The sequence below is a fragment of the Scatophagus argus genome, chromosome 23, assembly GCF_020382885.2.
Source record: "Scatophagus argus isolate fScaArg1 chromosome 23, fScaArg1.pri, whole genome shotgun sequence".
Lineage (NCBI taxonomy): Eukaryota > Metazoa > Chordata > Actinopteri > Scatophagidae > Scatophagus > Scatophagus argus.
The window spans coordinates 14,539,092-14,555,961 of NC_058515.1; the positions used below are offsets into that span (position 1 = coordinate 14,539,092).

At 44.5% G+C, this 16,870-nt stretch overlaps 1 protein-coding gene and 1 long non-coding RNA gene across 2 annotated transcripts in view; both read right to left on the reverse strand.

The window, feature by feature from the left end:
• Nucleotides 1-11,092, reverse strand: part of LOC124054771 — a 74,744-nt gene extending 63,652 nt beyond the window's left edge. The window contains exons 1-2 of the long non-coding RNA XR_006842469.1: nucleotides 10,889-11,092; nucleotides 10,471-10,557 (exon numbers count right to left, since the gene is read on the reverse strand). This is a non-coding gene — a long non-coding RNA (uncharacterized LOC124054771). The remainder of the gene's footprint in view (nucleotides 1-10,470; nucleotides 10,558-10,888) is intronic.
• Nucleotides 11,093-12,098: 1,006 nt separating this feature from the next.
• Nucleotides 12,099-16,160, reverse strand: cnpy3 (canopy FGF signaling regulator 3). The gene is made up of 6 exons (XM_046381101.1): nucleotides 15,897-16,160; nucleotides 15,156-15,282; nucleotides 14,434-14,530; nucleotides 14,104-14,226; nucleotides 13,858-13,975; nucleotides 12,099-13,701 (listed from the first exon to the last, which is right to left on the reverse strand). Exons 1-6 carry the CDS (start codon nucleotides 16,000-16,002, stop codon nucleotides 13,406-13,408), a joined length of 867 nt encoding a protein of 288 aa, XP_046237057.1. The 5' UTR covers nucleotides 16,003-16,160; the 3' UTR covers nucleotides 12,099-13,405.
• Nucleotides 16,161-16,870: the final 710 nt, after the last annotated feature.

The following is a 16,870-nucleotide window of genomic DNA, read 5'->3' on the forward strand; positions in this document are numbered from 1 at the left end:
TCTTTGCTCCAGATAAACCTCAGAGCATAAATTTCTCACCCTATTTTGAGACATCAAATAACTAATTAACACAAATTAACATGCACATACACTAATGCATTAAGACGTAATGGTTTGTCATTTTAGGCAGCAAAATGACAGAAACCGCCACTGCCGCCAACTTCACCGACTCCACAGAAGCCGAGGCTCAACACCTGGACTTCACTAAAGCATCACGACCTCATGGACAAACAGCAACTTCAGTCTGCACAACAACAACAACAACAACAACAACGTGCAAGAAGTTACAGCCAGAGCTGATGATGTGTTCGCTGACCATGACACTTCAGCCTGTGAGGAAACAGGAACAAAGCATCAGTCCCAACTCGCGTCCTTTACATTAAATGCTCATCCGTTCCCTTAGGGACACAAACTGATGAGAACACGCATGTCTGGAGAGGACACAAACGTCCAACAGAGGAGGCTGTGAGAGAAGGAAAACATGAAAAAGGAATAGAACTGTGGGAGGAGATAACGACGAAGGAGAAAGCACCAGAAGGGTGAAAACGAGGAGAGAAAAGAACAAACATGGGCTGAAAAGATGAAGAGTGAAAAGAGTAAACATGAAGGGACACAGACAGAAAACAAAAGGAGGATAAAAAGTGATGGAAATGATGGAGGAGGGGGAAGGAAGAAGGAGGTAGAAGAGAACAGAGACATTCCCAGACAGAACAGCAAGGCAGTTAAAACACACACACACACACACACACACACACACTTTGCTCCATCATTAGTCTTCATTAGAGTCTTTATGAGGAAAATTAGAAAGGGAGTTTCCTCCCAAACTGAGCCCTGGGGTCCAACCTGCTGGTGTGTGTGTGTGTGTGTGTGTGTGTGTGTGTGTGTGTGTGTGTGTGTTGGGGGTAGGTCAGCTGTGGTCTAGAAAGTATGAAACAAACATGCACACAATCATGATGAACCTGCGTGCCATCATGAGAAGAGAAGAGTGGACGGTGATTAGAAATTAAGAGAAGCTAGCAGAGTGTGAAAGGAGGAGAGAGAAAACTCAACACCAGAGCTCCTCTCCACATCTCCTCCACCCTCATGAGGAGCCTGCATCCACCCGAAACCTTTCAGAGTTTCTGTGTGTTCACAAAAACAAAATATATATAAATGGAGAGAGTCCAGCAAAGTTAGTGAAAGACCTCAAGATGGACAGATGCTGGACGTTTAACTGAGCTATTTGCTGAACGACGGGGACCAAACCACATCACCACGTGCTGCGTTCAAAGTCTTGTAATCGTAGGCAATGCACGCTGATTAAAAAACGTCAGTAAAACATCTCGAGGTTGACGGATAGTTTGGGACAGTTTAGGACAAATTAGCCAATAAATTAGCTGAAGTCACCTGCACCACACGCCCACAACCCCACCAGAACGAGCATGGTGGATGAGCTTTCATGCTATATTGTTTTTTAATGGTGAAAATGGAGAAAATCAGGAGGTTAATTGAAACAGATGGTTATGTTATGTTTTGGCTAAATCACCCACCTCCACTTAAACCCCACCCAACCAAACTCCTGTTTCCAGCATAAGAGAAATATTCACTTGTGCTTCATCTCCTAAACATCTTTTACCCACCCGCAATTTAGTGCCCAGTCAGTGCTGAGCATGTGCAGCTCTCAGCAGAGATGGCGAGGAAGCGAGATGGATCACTCCTTGAGTAATTCCATCATCAGCTCTGGAAAAACAACAACCGTGCAGCAGTTTTCATGCTCCGGGTCAGCAGGGATTCGCAGAGTTTACAACGGATCCCAGTGAAAACAGTGCCAATGATGAGCCAGAGCTCGCTCAGACTTCCTGTGACAGACTGGGACACAGACTGGACCACTTGAGTCCTCACAAACCTGTTAAAGGAATAAACCTGAGCTGCCCGAAAATCAAGAAAGAAGAAGTCAACAGTGGGGACAGAGTGAACAGGACAGACCCGATGTGGGTGTGCACACACATTAGTCTTACAGCGTGCGTGTCAACCTCTACACTAATAAGGCCTTTGAACTCTGTGTGTGTGTGTGTGTGTGTGTGTGTGTGCTCTTGTGTGTAAGTATAATGTGTGTTTGCTTGTGTAACCATGAATGTGAGTGTGTGTCCTGTCCTCTTGCTGTTGACAGCTTCTCATTATCCACCGACAGCTGGAGGAGGTCATCACTACACGTCACCACACACACACACACACACACACACACACACACACACACACTCTCTCTACTTGTGAGGACCCTCACTGACATAATGCGTTCTCGAGCCCCTGACCCTAACTTCAACCAAAATCTAATTCAGTGCTTTCCAAAAAACGGTCCTCACTTCTCAAATTATCTTAATAAAAATTTGACCTCAACTTTCTCCCAAATGTTCCCACAGAAAAAAAAATGTCATCAGCGAGAAAAATCACTTGTTACTTACATTCAATAGAAAAGAGAACAAGCGGTAGAAGACCTACAGTCACAACAGCAATGGAGGAAGGCTGTGAGGTGAATCTGCTGCTCTTCTGACCTGATTTTAACATAACAGTCAAGTTTAAAAGCTGATGTCAGCCGGTAAAAAGAGCAAGTTTATCATGAGCCGAACTGGGACTGAGATGGTCATCTTGGAAATGTTTACTTTGCATGCTCACCGAGCGGGATAATAAGCCTGTGTGTGTGTGTGTGTGTGTGTGTGTGTGTGTGTGTGTGTGTGTGTGTGTCCACCTACTGAACTGGTAAAACAATAAACACTATTCTCCAACTCTCACACACTCATTTGCTTTGCCCTCTCTGAGTCAAAATTACACAAATACAGACACACCAACATGTACACCTTTCTCTCTCTCTCTCTCTCTCACGCACACACGTACACACACACACACAAAATAAACACTTGTCATTGGTCGGCATCAGTCGTTTATACTTGCCGAAGCAAGGGATTTGTTTTGGTTCTTCCTGTCATTCGCCCATTTGACTTGATGGATGGTGGGTGGTGACGCACAACACCTGCTCCACACACACACACACACACACACACACTAAAGCATAACGTACAATAAGGGATGCTTTTGCATATGTACAAACACCTTATCTAAAGAACACGTACTCATACAAATATTCATTTAAGGTCCTACAAGTAAATGTATGCATGCAGAGACACGAAACACACACACAGGTTTCAATTACTCCAATTCAATACTCCCTCCTTAAAGCTAAGCTAATTCTCAGCTGACTTCCAACTGCAAAATGACAAAACCCACTACCGTTTTTCAAGGTGTTCCTTTGGTCTATTCTTACGAGGGCCAGTTATAAATAACGAAGGCAAACACACCGGCGGTGCACACCATCAGGGCGCACAGACAGATTCCTCTCGCCATGGTTGACTTCCTATGTGGCCTGCAGTGTAAACAACAGTTTATCTCCATAGAGGACAAATGGACAGCGGCGGCAGCACAGAGAGCACGAGCAGCAGAGGAGGATGTGACCCTCAGGCTGCGGTTCAAATCCCACCGAGAGCTGGGAAATGTGAGCAGTGCTCGCCTCGACAACTGCCAACCAAGTAACCACTGACCAAGTCAGTACTCTAATGAGCAAAATATTTCTTATTGGCTGGTGGAAACCAGACTAGAGCTTGAAAGCAGAGATTCAGCATTCACACAGCACAACCACAAATTACTGCTGGGTGTAGAAGTCCAGGAGACATAGTCATACAACTGTTTAGATAAACAGTGTTCAAAAGACCAACACGCCAAGCACAGATGAACACATCCTGCCTTCATAATTTGTCCTATTTGTCCAATACTTCCCTTGAGGTCAGCTTCTAGCAAGGATAAAGCTTAATTTCACACATCATCTTTTGTCAAAACTGGCTTTTCTACGTATCTCAAGGAATCAAGGACAACAGCTAAAACTGTGCAAAAACAGAGATTCAAAGTGTTAACTCGAGGCGCTTTTCTGTCAATTTAAAATTTTGAGCGCAATTAAACAATCCGTGGGACGAACGTGTTAGACCACGCTGCCAAAAAATAACGAAACGGATCATTTTCAAACCATCACAGACTGAAGAGAGACAGATAAACACTGACACTGATGTAAACAGGGACAACAGGATGTGAATATCATCGGCCAAAATGTCAGAACAACTATTTCTGTCAGATTCTTGGTGTGCGTGTGTGTGTGTGTGTGTGTGGCCCATATGGTATCATGGGAATAAAAGGAGAAAGCCACACTCTCTCTCTCTCTCTCTCTCACACACACACACACACACACACACACACACACACACACACACACACACACAGGGTAACGACAAAACTGGACTCTTCAGATTGATACCAAATTAGAAACTGTTTTTTCTTCCCAAACAGACGGAGAGGAGCTTGGCAGGCGGGATGAACACTTAACGAGAGGGAGGGAGGTAGGGAGAGAGAGAGAGAGAGAGAAAGAGGGGGAACGTGAGAAAGAAAAAGAGGAAGGATGGATGGAGGAATTAAAATAACTGTAAAAATGGAACGAGGTGGAAATGGATCCGTGGGGATTCGGAGTGAGTGTGCGTGTTGTTTTAGCTGGGCGGCCTTGGATTCCTCGCTGACCTTTACAGAGATGGCAGCTGGTCGTCTCTTTCAGTTTTAAGTTTGGTTTGTGTTCCGCTTTGGACCACAGCGATCTGAAAAGCAGATGGAGGAGGGAGGAAAAGGAGGAGGAGGAGAGAGCGGCGACAGAAGAGAAAATTCTTCTGTCGTCCATCGACCTCTCTGGACGGAAAGAGACCGGGAGAGAAGAGCGAAAATGGCTCAAGTGAACTGAGAGAAACGAATTTGGCAAATATTTATTTTTTGTTCTGCTGGTCTTTCATCCAAATAAAGCTTTCACTTCGACTGAGGAAGAAAGAGAAAAGTAAACCGAGTTTGGCTGAGCTGCCATCTTTCAACTTTCATGCCAAGAAAACAAAAAAAGACTTTGAATTTAGTTGAAAGGAAGGAGTTTTCGTACAAAGTTAGAGCTGGTCGACTTTGGACAGAAGAAAAAAACAACAACTTCTTGCACACGTCTAACTATTTAGGGTAGATCTCATCAAGATCATCAAGTGGCCTTCATCACAGGCACAACCTGAAGCCTTCAAGAGGCGGCTGAAACAGGCTGAAACTGCTGGTCGGGTCGCGTGATTGGCTGCTGCCAAGTGACGTCAGGTTGTTTCTCCAAAAGTTCAGGCTGTTTCAAGGTTTTGGCCACAGAGTCAGCCATCTTACTCCTATCCAGGATGTCATTAACGCCGCCTTTTTTTGCTGAAAGGATGCTGAAAGGATGTGTTGTTGATTTCAATAATAATAATAATGATAATAATAATGATAAATTTAGTTTGACCAAAACCTCCCAAAATATTTAATTTACAATCACATTTGATCAACTGCAATTAATTTTTTGCTTGATTGTTAGTATTCCTGATTACTTTCTGCAGATTTTAATTATGAATTAAATCAAGTAATTGTGGATTAGTTTGTTTCCTTTGGCATTGCTCCGTGTGCAACATTTAAACACAATTTTCTTTCTTACTGAGGTCATAAAAAGGTCAAAGGCTCCCGCGTTCTTCGGACCAAACATCACAACAGATCGACCGTGATGCAAAAATAGCAAAACAAAACACCAACATCCCCACAGGGAAGGAATGATGGACAGACAGACGAAGGAGGGATGAGTCAGAGAGAACGAGAGATGGAGGGATGAGACATGAAGGAAATACGCCTGCTTTACTATCATTTCACAGCCTAAACGTGCAAAGGTCAGCTGTTATTAATGGCAGGCCCCGAGGAGTGTGTGAGCGCCTGTGTGTATGCAAATGTGTGTGAGAGACAGACAGACTGACAGACAGACAGACAGCAAGTGTGAAGGCTTGCATGTCACACCTTTCTGCTCTAAATGCCATGTAGCCCGCCATTAGTGTCGTTGCTGTATCATCCCCGCGGGGCTCGAGGCTCAGGGTGCGTCTGGAAATCTGACCTGACGCTCCCTCGACAACACGAGCAGCTTTATTCCGTTAAGTGGACTTTCTACAACCTAAAAGCACGACATAAAAATATCGCCTGGCTGCACGTGAGCGTATTCTCTCTGGTACAGTCTGCTGCTTTAAGCTCATTCAGCTCAGGACGGATCACAGTTTCAAGTCCTGAATAAACTAACAAACCACCTTACATTGGGTGAAGTCGGGGGTGGACTATTACTGTCCTTTGAGACACACATGTCCCACTAAACAGTCTGACTGATTGGCTGATGGGACGGTGACGAGGTCGTCTGTGTGGGGAAACACTCAGGACGCGTTTCAGAAGTGGGAGGCCACACGTGTGAGCGGACACAATAGTTCAGAGTCTCCCAACTCAAAAGCAGCAAAATGTCACCTCGTTCCGGTCCTTCGCTTCTTCCAAAAGGACAACAAATGCGGCGTAAATGCAGAACGAATGCGGTGGAAATGCATGCTGTGCTGCTGCTCCGCTCCACCTGATGTATTTTTGGCTGTGGCCGTGTCCCAGTTGTGCGTGACTCCTCGGTGCTGGGAGGCAGGTGAAGGGTGTCTGGTGACAAAATGCCTGGTGTGTAGCCTATTTTCCAGGTTTTGACCTTCCTTGAATGCACCGCTGTGAGGAGAACGAAGATGAATTGACAAGAGGGAAGGCTAACTGATGGATATTATGGGTTTGTCTCATTTCCTCTTTCTATCTGCGCATTTCCCTGCCTTCCCTCTGCCATTTCATTTTTCTGTCCATGTCCACGTCTCTGGATCGGAGTAATGGAGTATTTGAGGTCAGCTGGAGGGTCACAGCGAGGGTTTAAACAAACAGCAGCTCGTCTGTTGTTTAACCTGCGCGACACGGAAACACAACACAGCGCCGGCAAACAAAATAAAGGAAAATGGATTACAGTTAAATCGGACAGATTTAATCTTAACCTTTACAGCTCCAGACATGATGGAGTTTCTTTTTCCAGGTCATCAAGGGTTAGAAATCTCCACTTTGTCCTCTTCTTCATTTTACTCTCAAACGCTGTGGCTGCTGTCTTGTCATCGTCAGCACCTCCTTCTTCCTTCCTTCAGGTCAGATGACGAGGAGCTGAGGAGCTGGATGACATTTTGCCGCTCCAGCCTCAAAGTGTTGATGTGAATCACTGCGAAGTAGTTAGCATATCAACATCCAAGATGCTTTTCTTAAAATGGATTACTACATGAGACTTGACAGGTTCGGTTTACAGGCTGGAGTTCACTTGTTGACCAAATGAAACGTGTCTTAGCTCACGTCTGCGGGAAGATCGAGGGACGGAAATGCAAAAGTTTTGAAAAATATTCACACATTTCTGTAGCATTTAAAGAGCGCTCGTTCCCCCTGTGTAACCTTAATAAATACTAATCAAGTTGTAGAGAAGGCCATGGCTTTTCCTGCACATTTGGTGATACTTAACCTAGTTCAGTTACATATTTTAACATTGAATTTCCTTGTAAATGGCTGTAAAATTCCTCTCGCCGTGCTCTGTTTTTATTAACAGAAAACACATGATCTGTCAGAAGACTTGCAGGAATTCAGACCGCTAGAACTCTTCAGGAATTTTACAGAAATAAATAAGTAGGTAGTTATTTCCATCCAACTGCTTTTATACATATTTTCCTTTTGTGCATTTAAAAAAAACCTGAATGGAAATGCAGGGAAATCTGAAAAATGTCAGCGATAAGTTTCTGCACATGACCGAAAATTTATTGATAAAAATGTGGAAAAAATAGATTTACTGACTAAAAGACGGACGTGAAGCGCAAGATGAAAACACCAGATCTGTGTGGGGCGATGAGGAGCCTCGCATTAACACACAAACATAAAAACAAATGTCATATTTCCATCTGAACTTTCACATTTTTGTCCTTCTGCACTGATTCAAAGCCCCCACACTGGAAACTGTTGCATTACAGCAGCGAGTCGTCATGCACATGTATCATCATTACTGTTATTTATTTCACCGAGGACCCTGGTGGTCGTTATAGTTTACAGGTTAGCAGCTCTGCAGACAACCTGAACCGTCATGTAGTCGTCATGCAGTCCGCTTCACACTCGCTTGTCACCGTGTGGAGGCAAAGTCAGTCTGCAGCAGTTCATTGCTGAGCACATACACAGTTTACCAGTTACTGTGTGCTCGTTCCAAAAGGACAGGAAATCATTTCAGAGGGCGTGTGAGAGACAGAAAGAAAGGTGAGCTTGTGTATTACACACACACACACACACACACACACACAGCGATGGGACAGATAATACCAGATGAAGATTGAAATGGGAGGAAGAATCAATATTTCCATTCAAACGTCTGTTTCATTTTCTCCAGATTAGAGGAGACTGTTTCTCTCTGTTCCATCACTGACCACCTGCCAGCCACAACACTGAGTGTGCGTGTGTGTGCGTGTGTGCGTGTGTGTGAGAAAAGAGATATGAGGATATGCAACAATATGAGGCCACTGGGTGATCTTCACAGGTAACAAATGTGTGCGTTTGTGTGTGCATACCCTCGTCCATATTTGGTACATTCCAGCTCTGCCATGCACAGTGTCCAAATAAACTGTCAACCCTGGACTGGCTGATAAAGTGTGTGTGTGTGTCACAATATTTGTGTCTCACACACACACACACACACACACACACACACACACACACACACTATATTTATTTGTCCTGTGTTATTGGAGCTCTGAGGCCACAGAGTCTTCTATAAACACCCAACTGTGAATTATTCAACAAATAAACACATGCAACACCTCTCTTTCTCACTAACACACACACACACACACACACACACCAACAACAACAACATGCATGCATACAAACACATTCAGGCAAAACATGGATTTTAAAGTTTAATAAACACAGACAAATCTAACAGTGAGTGCATTTGATCGTTGAAAGGAGAAAAAGGCTGATGGATTGAATTCACTTTAGACACACATACACACACACACACACACACACACACACTCATACACACACACTTACAGAGAAGCCATTTCATTTTGACTCAGCTTAAGTGGATTTGGCTGTTGGTCAGTTCAGTGGAAGGTGAAAGACGAACTGCTGTCAATGATGGGGTGACACCTACAGGTTAACTGCGGTACTGCACCGAGCCACCTCCTCTGCTCAGGTTGCCAGTGGACGTTTGACATGGCATCTCACACACAGTTATGCTCATCTGACGGATCATGAAACACAGCAGTAGGCCTTAACAAAACAACAGGTGATGATGATGATCATCATCATCGTTGTCTGTCAAAACCATGATGATGGATGGGTGCTACACTCCCCATTGTCAGCAAGTCCACGAAGCCTTTAATCAAAACTGTTTTGTTGTTTCCAGTTCATGAAAATTGTTTTTTTAATCAACTGCTTAGACTTAGACTAACAACTTCAGACTAATGACAGAAAACAGTGAATGACGGCCCATCAAAACGTCCTGAAGACGAATTTGACATATTAAAATATCATTTTCTGCCTGACTTAACATCCAAAACACAAATCCATTCGATTTACACAGCGATAGAAGACAACAAGCAGCAAACACAATCACACACAGCTGGCAGAAACAACAACCGCAGCTTTAAAGGAAGAAATTCACAGGAATCAAAAGAGGAGCAGCAGAATAACGAAAACAAAAGTAAGAGGCAGACTTAATCGTTCGGCTGACTGGGAAGCCTGAGAGGGTCCCTGAAGGACGCGGAAAAACATGACGTTCAGACAGAAAACATGTGAACACTGAAACAGACTTGAGCAGACACACGCAGGAAATAACATGAGGGAAAGTAAAGCATCAGCTGCTCCCACAAGCAGCACAAACACTCACAAGTTATAGGACGGCTCCAGGAAGCATCTCCTGTTCCAACCCTCATGGAAATAATGACAGATGCAACAAAATACCACCAGGAAAGAGAAGTGCAGCAAAGGAGGAGAGAGAGAGAGAGAGGAAGAGACGGCAAACAAGAGGAAGAGGAGCAGAGGAGGTGCAGCAACAAGCTGGCCTGATCCACCGGGCCAAATCCACAAGCTGACACACACCTGGCAGGTGCAGCGACGCCAACACATCCAACATCAAGACAAAACTCAGCAACACCCTCATCAGCTACTCATCACTTTGACCAGTTTGACTAGCAGCTCGAAACACAACAATATTCATTTGGCAAAACCAGAAAAGCAGCAAAACACAGGAAATCGTCACATTTGAGAAGCCAGTACAAACAACTGAAACATCCAGCGACAGGATGAACATTTAACTGCACCTTTGTAAGCTACGGTGAGCAGCTCGAGCTTCCCAGGCGGTTTCTTTCATTGTGTCTTGTTCAAACTTCTCTTAAGCAGCAAGTTTTAAGTTCCTTCAAGTTTGCCAGCCAGCTGTGGGCCTCGCTAAAACATCTGTTTATCACAGGACGAGATTAAAAATAATAAGAAGGAGGCTCCTACCTCCGAGCAGCGCAGCATCCTGATGTCAACAAGAAGCCTCAGAGACGACCAGGAGTCCAGACAGCAGCTCCATGATGTCAACACAGCCTGCAAACAACAGCGACAACAGTCAGCACACAGTCTGACTCTTCCCGTTTCCACAGAACTAACACAACACGTTTGAACCTTTTTCTGACTCAACTCTCAGCTTTAACCGCAGTTCAAACGCGCACAAACCGCGTCATACCCGTCACTAAGCTAGCACGTGTGCGGCTAAACAGCTCGCGATGACAAGCCAAACTTAGACCAAATTCGCAAATTGGCACAAAATGTCATATCCGGACTAATTTTGCTTTGCTGCGCTTCTAAAAGCGAAATAACACGCAATCAAACAACAAACGCTCCATGCTAACCAGCTAGCTTTACGTGGCTAACTCACCGACAGAGTTCGTCCTGACGTTGACTTGTCTCGTGACAGCCGAGCAGGTTCCGCTCTCTCTCGGAAAACCGAAAGCTACGCTCAGTTTCCAGTTTGAGAAATGTTAAGCTGTAAAAGTTTAATTTTACTTCTGAAAATGAATGACAGAGCTTCCGTCTCACACATATGGACTAATGAATGAGCGGGTTCTGTGGTGGGCGTGGCTTATGCTACGCTGCGCAGAAAGCGTCGACCAATAGGCTGCTTGCGAGGCGTTTATGGAACATGTGTAAATTGTTTTTTTAAATAGTTGCTAATTATCTGATGCGCATAACCTAAAGGGCCGTTCACACCAAGAATTGCAGTGATAACTATGACGATGACTGTGGGAGCACCCCACCCCAAACTATGTTCAAAGAGGTGTTCGATGACTGTCTGTAATATGAGTTGTCGTCTTTTGAAGACAATCTTTATTCGTACTTTCGTGTGAGTCAACATCTCTTTAATGGTATCCTGGAAAAGAGGACACCAGTGAGGAAAAAACGAACTTCATCAGAGACCCCATCAGTACTAAAGACTGTTTCAAGTTCAAAGGAAAATGTCATGCGAGTTCATTTGGTCCTCTTAAAATAGTTTATCAACTATTATTTCTCATCGTCTGTCTTGTCTGAAGAGACAGAGTGCAGCTGACAGGAGACAGCAGCAGAGCAGAGGACAACATGTCCGTGAATGTGATAACTTTACTGCAACAAATACTACTACTGCTAAAAACGAAGTGTGCTGCATGTCTGCGACTCTGCCTCCCTCTAGTGGCCACGGAGGTACATTTCACCCGCATGGTGACTTGAGTGCACACGAAAACTGCAAATACACAAGGGGACAATTTATTAGGAACCAGGAAGCTCATGATGTGCTGTTGGTGGTGAAGTCTGTGAGTTTAAGAGCAGGTGCTGCAGAGCGAACATCTTACAGCTACACAGCCTGTGTGCTGTGTGAACTACAGGTTTAAGGTTCTGCTGATGAGACTCCGTTATTTCACACGTCTTCCTCCTCCTCCTCCTGCCTCCTTAAAAAGCTCAGTCCCAGCTCATTACTGCACAGCAGCTCCCAACTGTTCGCATAACGTGGCTGCCGTGAAGCACTGGAGACTGCAGCAGAAAATGAGATTTACACTGTGAAGTCATTTACTGTCAAAAGGTGGTTAAACCTGGAAATGAGCAGCCATTTGCGATACGTTTAAACCTGCATTTATTGATCCACTGGTGCGTCTGCTCGTGGTTTCAAAAAGCAACTCCAACACAACACAGCCAGCATTTCACTGCAGAGTAAAAATCAGTAAAAAGAAACAAAAACAAAAGTACACACGCAAACCTTCACTGTCTGCTCAGAGGTCAACAAGCACACGCAAACACGCACACCTTAAATAGCAGCTTTTGTACAGCACACACACAAAATAGATGAAAAATTATAAAAATCAATTGCTGAAACACAAATCACTGACATTTAAAAAAACCCTTGTTGTATTTACTCATTAAAGGAGAATTTCACTAAATCTGAGACTTGACTGTGACTGATCTGTTTCCTCCTGTGATGTAAAACACTTCAGATTACAAGGTTATGAAAAGGTAAAACCGTTAGGATCAAGTTTGTTTTATATACAGGCAGAATCAAAACCTTCAGAGCATTTCCAGAGGTCACAAAAACATAAATAAACTCAAAACAAATTCTTAAAAAGGTCCCAGCTTTCAGATGGTGAAAACATTTCAGTAAAAACAGCAGAAAAGCAAACAAACGAATACTGAATAATTCACATTATGTGGAGACAGAGTGAAAGCTACAAATCCACATTCAGCAAACACAGAAAGAGCGAGCGAGTGGCGTTTCTCAGGTTTGATGATGGATCGGTGGTTTTTCCATTATTTGACTGTTTCGTTGATTAAGTGTCAGCAAACGGGGAACAAGTCCCACCACGGCCCACCACGGCCGCCCGGAGCTCAGGGCGAGGACATGTTTCTGTCACAGTAAATGTACATCACAAACTCCAGGTGAAATACAGCAAATTGTTTTTGCTTAACTAATGTCCCAAACCACCAATCCACCAGCCAGAGCTGATCACTGATCGATTCACTGATCGAATGATCCACAAACCGTTTCAATACTTCTGTTTCATAATCACAACCAAATTAAAGCAGGATGTTCTGACACCTGACCTCTCAGTTCTGAATGCGAACCGATCAGGCTCCAACGCGTTTTAAAAACACAGGAGTACTGCGTAATGTGTACTACTGTGCATCAGAGGCATTTCTCTGGAAGTATAAAAACACCACCTTGTTGGAATAAAATGAATTCTTAGGTCAAGATAAAACCATTAAGGGCACCTTCTATCAAAATGCATCAAATACATTTGAAAAATTAAACACCTGCGACAAACCGCAACATGTTTCAGGCCGAGACGTGAAAAACGGCGTGTAACAGTACAAGCTGTGACCGAGCGAATCCGCCGACTCGAACCTCGCAGCGTCTAAAGCCGCTGCGGGCTCACAGCTCCGTCTTCCCGCCGGGCAGAGGCACCCGAGGTTGGATCTCCTCGTCCGACGTCGCCCCTCCGTCCACCTTCTCCACCGGAGCTTTGCTCTTTTTCTTCCTCTTCATTTTCTTCTTCTTCTTGGTCGTCTTCTCCCCCTCTGAACTGCCGTCTCCTCCCTCTTCTCCCTCCTCACTCTTGCCCTTTCCCTTCTTCCCTCCCTTCTTCTTCTTCTTCATCTTCTTCTTGTCCTCCGCAATGGCTGCCTGGTCTCCCCTCCTCTTTGGAGCAAAGTCCTCGTTCAGGCAGGCTGCAGAAAAACAAACGGTGAGGGAATAAAATTGGAATGGAGGAAGGAAGGAAGGATGGAAAACAATGCAGAAACACAGAAGAAAGGGAGAGGGAGAGAGAGTGTGTGTGTGTGTGTGTGTGTGTGTGTGTGTGTGTGTGTGTGTGTGTGTCTCACCTGTATCCTGTCCTTTCAGAACGTGTTTCTCACACAGGTATGTGGTCAGATCTTCCTCCTGGCTGCCTTTGTACCAGTCCTCAATCACGTCCTCATACTGCTCGACCAACACATCACACTGACACAACACACACACACACACACACACACACACACACCTTAGCACAGAGCTGAAGTCATTCTGATTGCACGACGCAACACAAAACCAGACCACTTGAAGCAGGAGTCGCGGGAACGTGAGAGCACCTGTTTTTTAAGGTCGGCCACTTCTGCTGAGGTCTCGTTCCAGAGCTCGTAGGGAATATCCATCACCACGTTCACACCTTTACTCACCAGACCGTGAAGGGTGGAGAAGGTCTCCGACATGCCCTGCAGACAGACAGGCAGACAGACAGGCAGACAGACAGACGCACACTTGAAATGTTTTAAAACACAGATAACAAGTTACATAATTAAGATAACAGTGTAAAAGTACTTTGAAAGCACTCAGTTTAATCTATAAGGTTAAATGCTGTAAAAGTAAAATGTCTGCAGACACACACACACACACACACACACACACACACACACACTGACCTTGGCAAAGCGGTTACTCCCACTTCTCTCCTTGTGCAGATTGTACTCCAGCAGCCTCTGACACACATTTTCTATGACGTCGATGAATCGGAGGTCTCTGAGGAAGAAGAGCAGAAGAGAAAGATCAGGCAGGTTCTGCGCTGAAGTCAAAGCTGTTCTGTCCAAAACACGCGTGGACGAATTCACGCTCAGTCACGTCAGAGTCGTCTTTCCGTTTGTCCTCTCAAATGTGGACAACGTGATGCTCAGAGTTCAGTCCCTTCACTTCGGACCGACTTCTGCTGTCCTCTGAGTTCACCCAAATGTTGTTTATTCACGACTTAAACAGTTTGGGTGTACAGAGAAACAAAACGCCGCGACATAACAATCACTGATGGGGTGGCTGTATGAGCTGAAGTATGTTAGACTCTGCAGGGCAAAAACGAACTGTAACTGACTCTGGACCAGTTTAAGGCTCACTGAGCCAGCCAACATCAGTTCAGCCGCTTCCCCATTCTATAACAAGTTCCTCCACAGGAACTGAGACGTGACCAACTTCCTGTCCCCTGCTGCTGCACCTGCGTGTGTGTGTGTGAGATAGAAACATCCAGAATCATCCCACCCAACTCCAAACCGTCCTCCCACACGCAGCAGGGAGGATGAGGAGGTTTCATTTCTCCTGTGAAATGATGTAAAATCACCACAAAACGTTAAGGCTTAACGCATAACAAACACACACTCACGACTTGTTGTATTTGATCGGCGGCGCCCCTTTGCTGTCTATGAAGCGGTAGTTCCTGTCGATGACCTCCTTGGTTTTCCCTGTCTCATCGAAGGCCGACTTCATCTCGATGGAGACAAACTTACACACTGGACGAAGAGACACAGAGACGGTTTGTCTGGTTTTATGTTATGGTAGAAATGTTAGCAAGAAAGCAAATTACAACACAGAAACACCTGAGAAGGTGTGGAAAATGTGTCACTGTAACAAAAGCAGCAACACGCCTTCATTACTTCAACTAATTATATCACAAGTTATTGTCAAAGTGTGCGCTAAAAATTTGCATTCACCAGTTTAATCACAATTTTGACGTCATTTTATCAAATAATAATGTCCAAAACCTACTGAATACAGCTTGGTTACTCGCCTCTCTTGTTGCTCGTAGCTTAAAATTTAAAATGTTGTTGTTCTTGGTTTGTTGAGGCAAGTGAAGAGATAATAAAAAGCCTTGACAAGCTGATCGTAGCATCAATGTTAAACATCAACGTAATGTGACGATATTAATATTTAGCCTTCAGTCACTCAGAAGATGTTGTTCAGTGATTATGCCCAATGTAAACAGTGGTCATTAAGGTTAAAACCGCTATTTTGTAACAAAGCTCAGCTTCTTCTCAGTGTGAACCACCACACAGATGAATCACAGTGACATTTCTGCATTTTTCATCCCGCCGTGGGATTCTGTTTAGCTAACACGCACGGTTACCTTCACATTTGTTTGGAAGATGGACCCAGTCGTCGTCTCCTCCACTCTTAGCCGCTACGGCCGTCGAAGTTAAGACGAAAAACGACAGGAACCCCAATAAAATCATATCGTCAGCAATGCTGGACTCTTTGTCTACTTCTAAAAGTCGCTTTACACTCAAAAAGCCCGCATAGGACAGATATATTTCAGTTATTACATGCTTCTCTTGTTCACCACAGCTCCAAAACCTAAATGAAACCACTTCCGCTTTGGTGAGAAGCACCGTGAGCTCCGGCCCAATCAGAGAGATAGAAGTGGCAACGGCTGGACCAATCAGAGGTAGAGGAGGGCCAGCGAGATTTAAAAAAAAACAAGAGGTATCACTCTGAGCCCATTTTTATGCTCGTCTTGTCTGTGGACGATATTTGGCTTCAGTTTCTTGCAATTTTCAATTTCATCCAACAGAGGGGGCCATGCACTTACCTAAAGCACAGTGACTTACCAATGGTTACGCAACATTGATTTGAAAGCAAACTCTGTGCGTGTGCGCGCGCGCGCGCGCGTGAGCCGCTGTGTCAGCATCGCCAGCCAGTCAGAAGAGACACGTACAGTTATGATATGTCAAGGTCGGGTGTTGCCATAGCGACGCTTCTGCTGACGTTTGATTGGTTTGGGGTCACTGGACGTGATTAGTCGGCCAACAGTCGTTGACCAGTCGCGTGTCACAGGCAAATAAGTAAGCGTTCATATGTTGAAAATAAAGCTTTACCGTATAGACTGTATAAAGTGAAGACAGTCAGTCTACTGGTTAACATCACTAATAATTAAAAATTTAGTCACCTGCTGCACACAGTAATGAAATTATGCAGTTATTCTATCCCTAAAAAGAATGTAACAGACATAAATGGCAACAAAGAAGAAACAAGTGTCCAGTCAAATATTTTATCTGCAGCCAACGGTGTGTGTGTGTGTGTGTGTGTGTGCTTGCATGTTAT

What these genes read in the sequence shown, in the direction of transcription:
- cnpy3 (XM_046381101.1), bottom strand. Translation starts at nt 16,002, where the DNA reads ATGATTTTATTGGGGTTCCTGTCGTTTTTCGTCTTAACTTCGACGGCC. An exon ending in CCGATCAAATACAACAAGTC is followed by an intron (nt 14,531 to 15,155) that starts GTGAGTGTGTGT and finishes CTTCTTCCTCAG; the next exon opens with AGACCTCCGATTCATCGACG. An exon ending in GGAGTAACCGCTTTGCCAAG is followed by an intron (nt 14,227 to 14,433) that starts GTCAGTGTGTGT and finishes GTCTGTCTGCAG; the next exon opens with GGCATGTCGGAGACCTTCTC.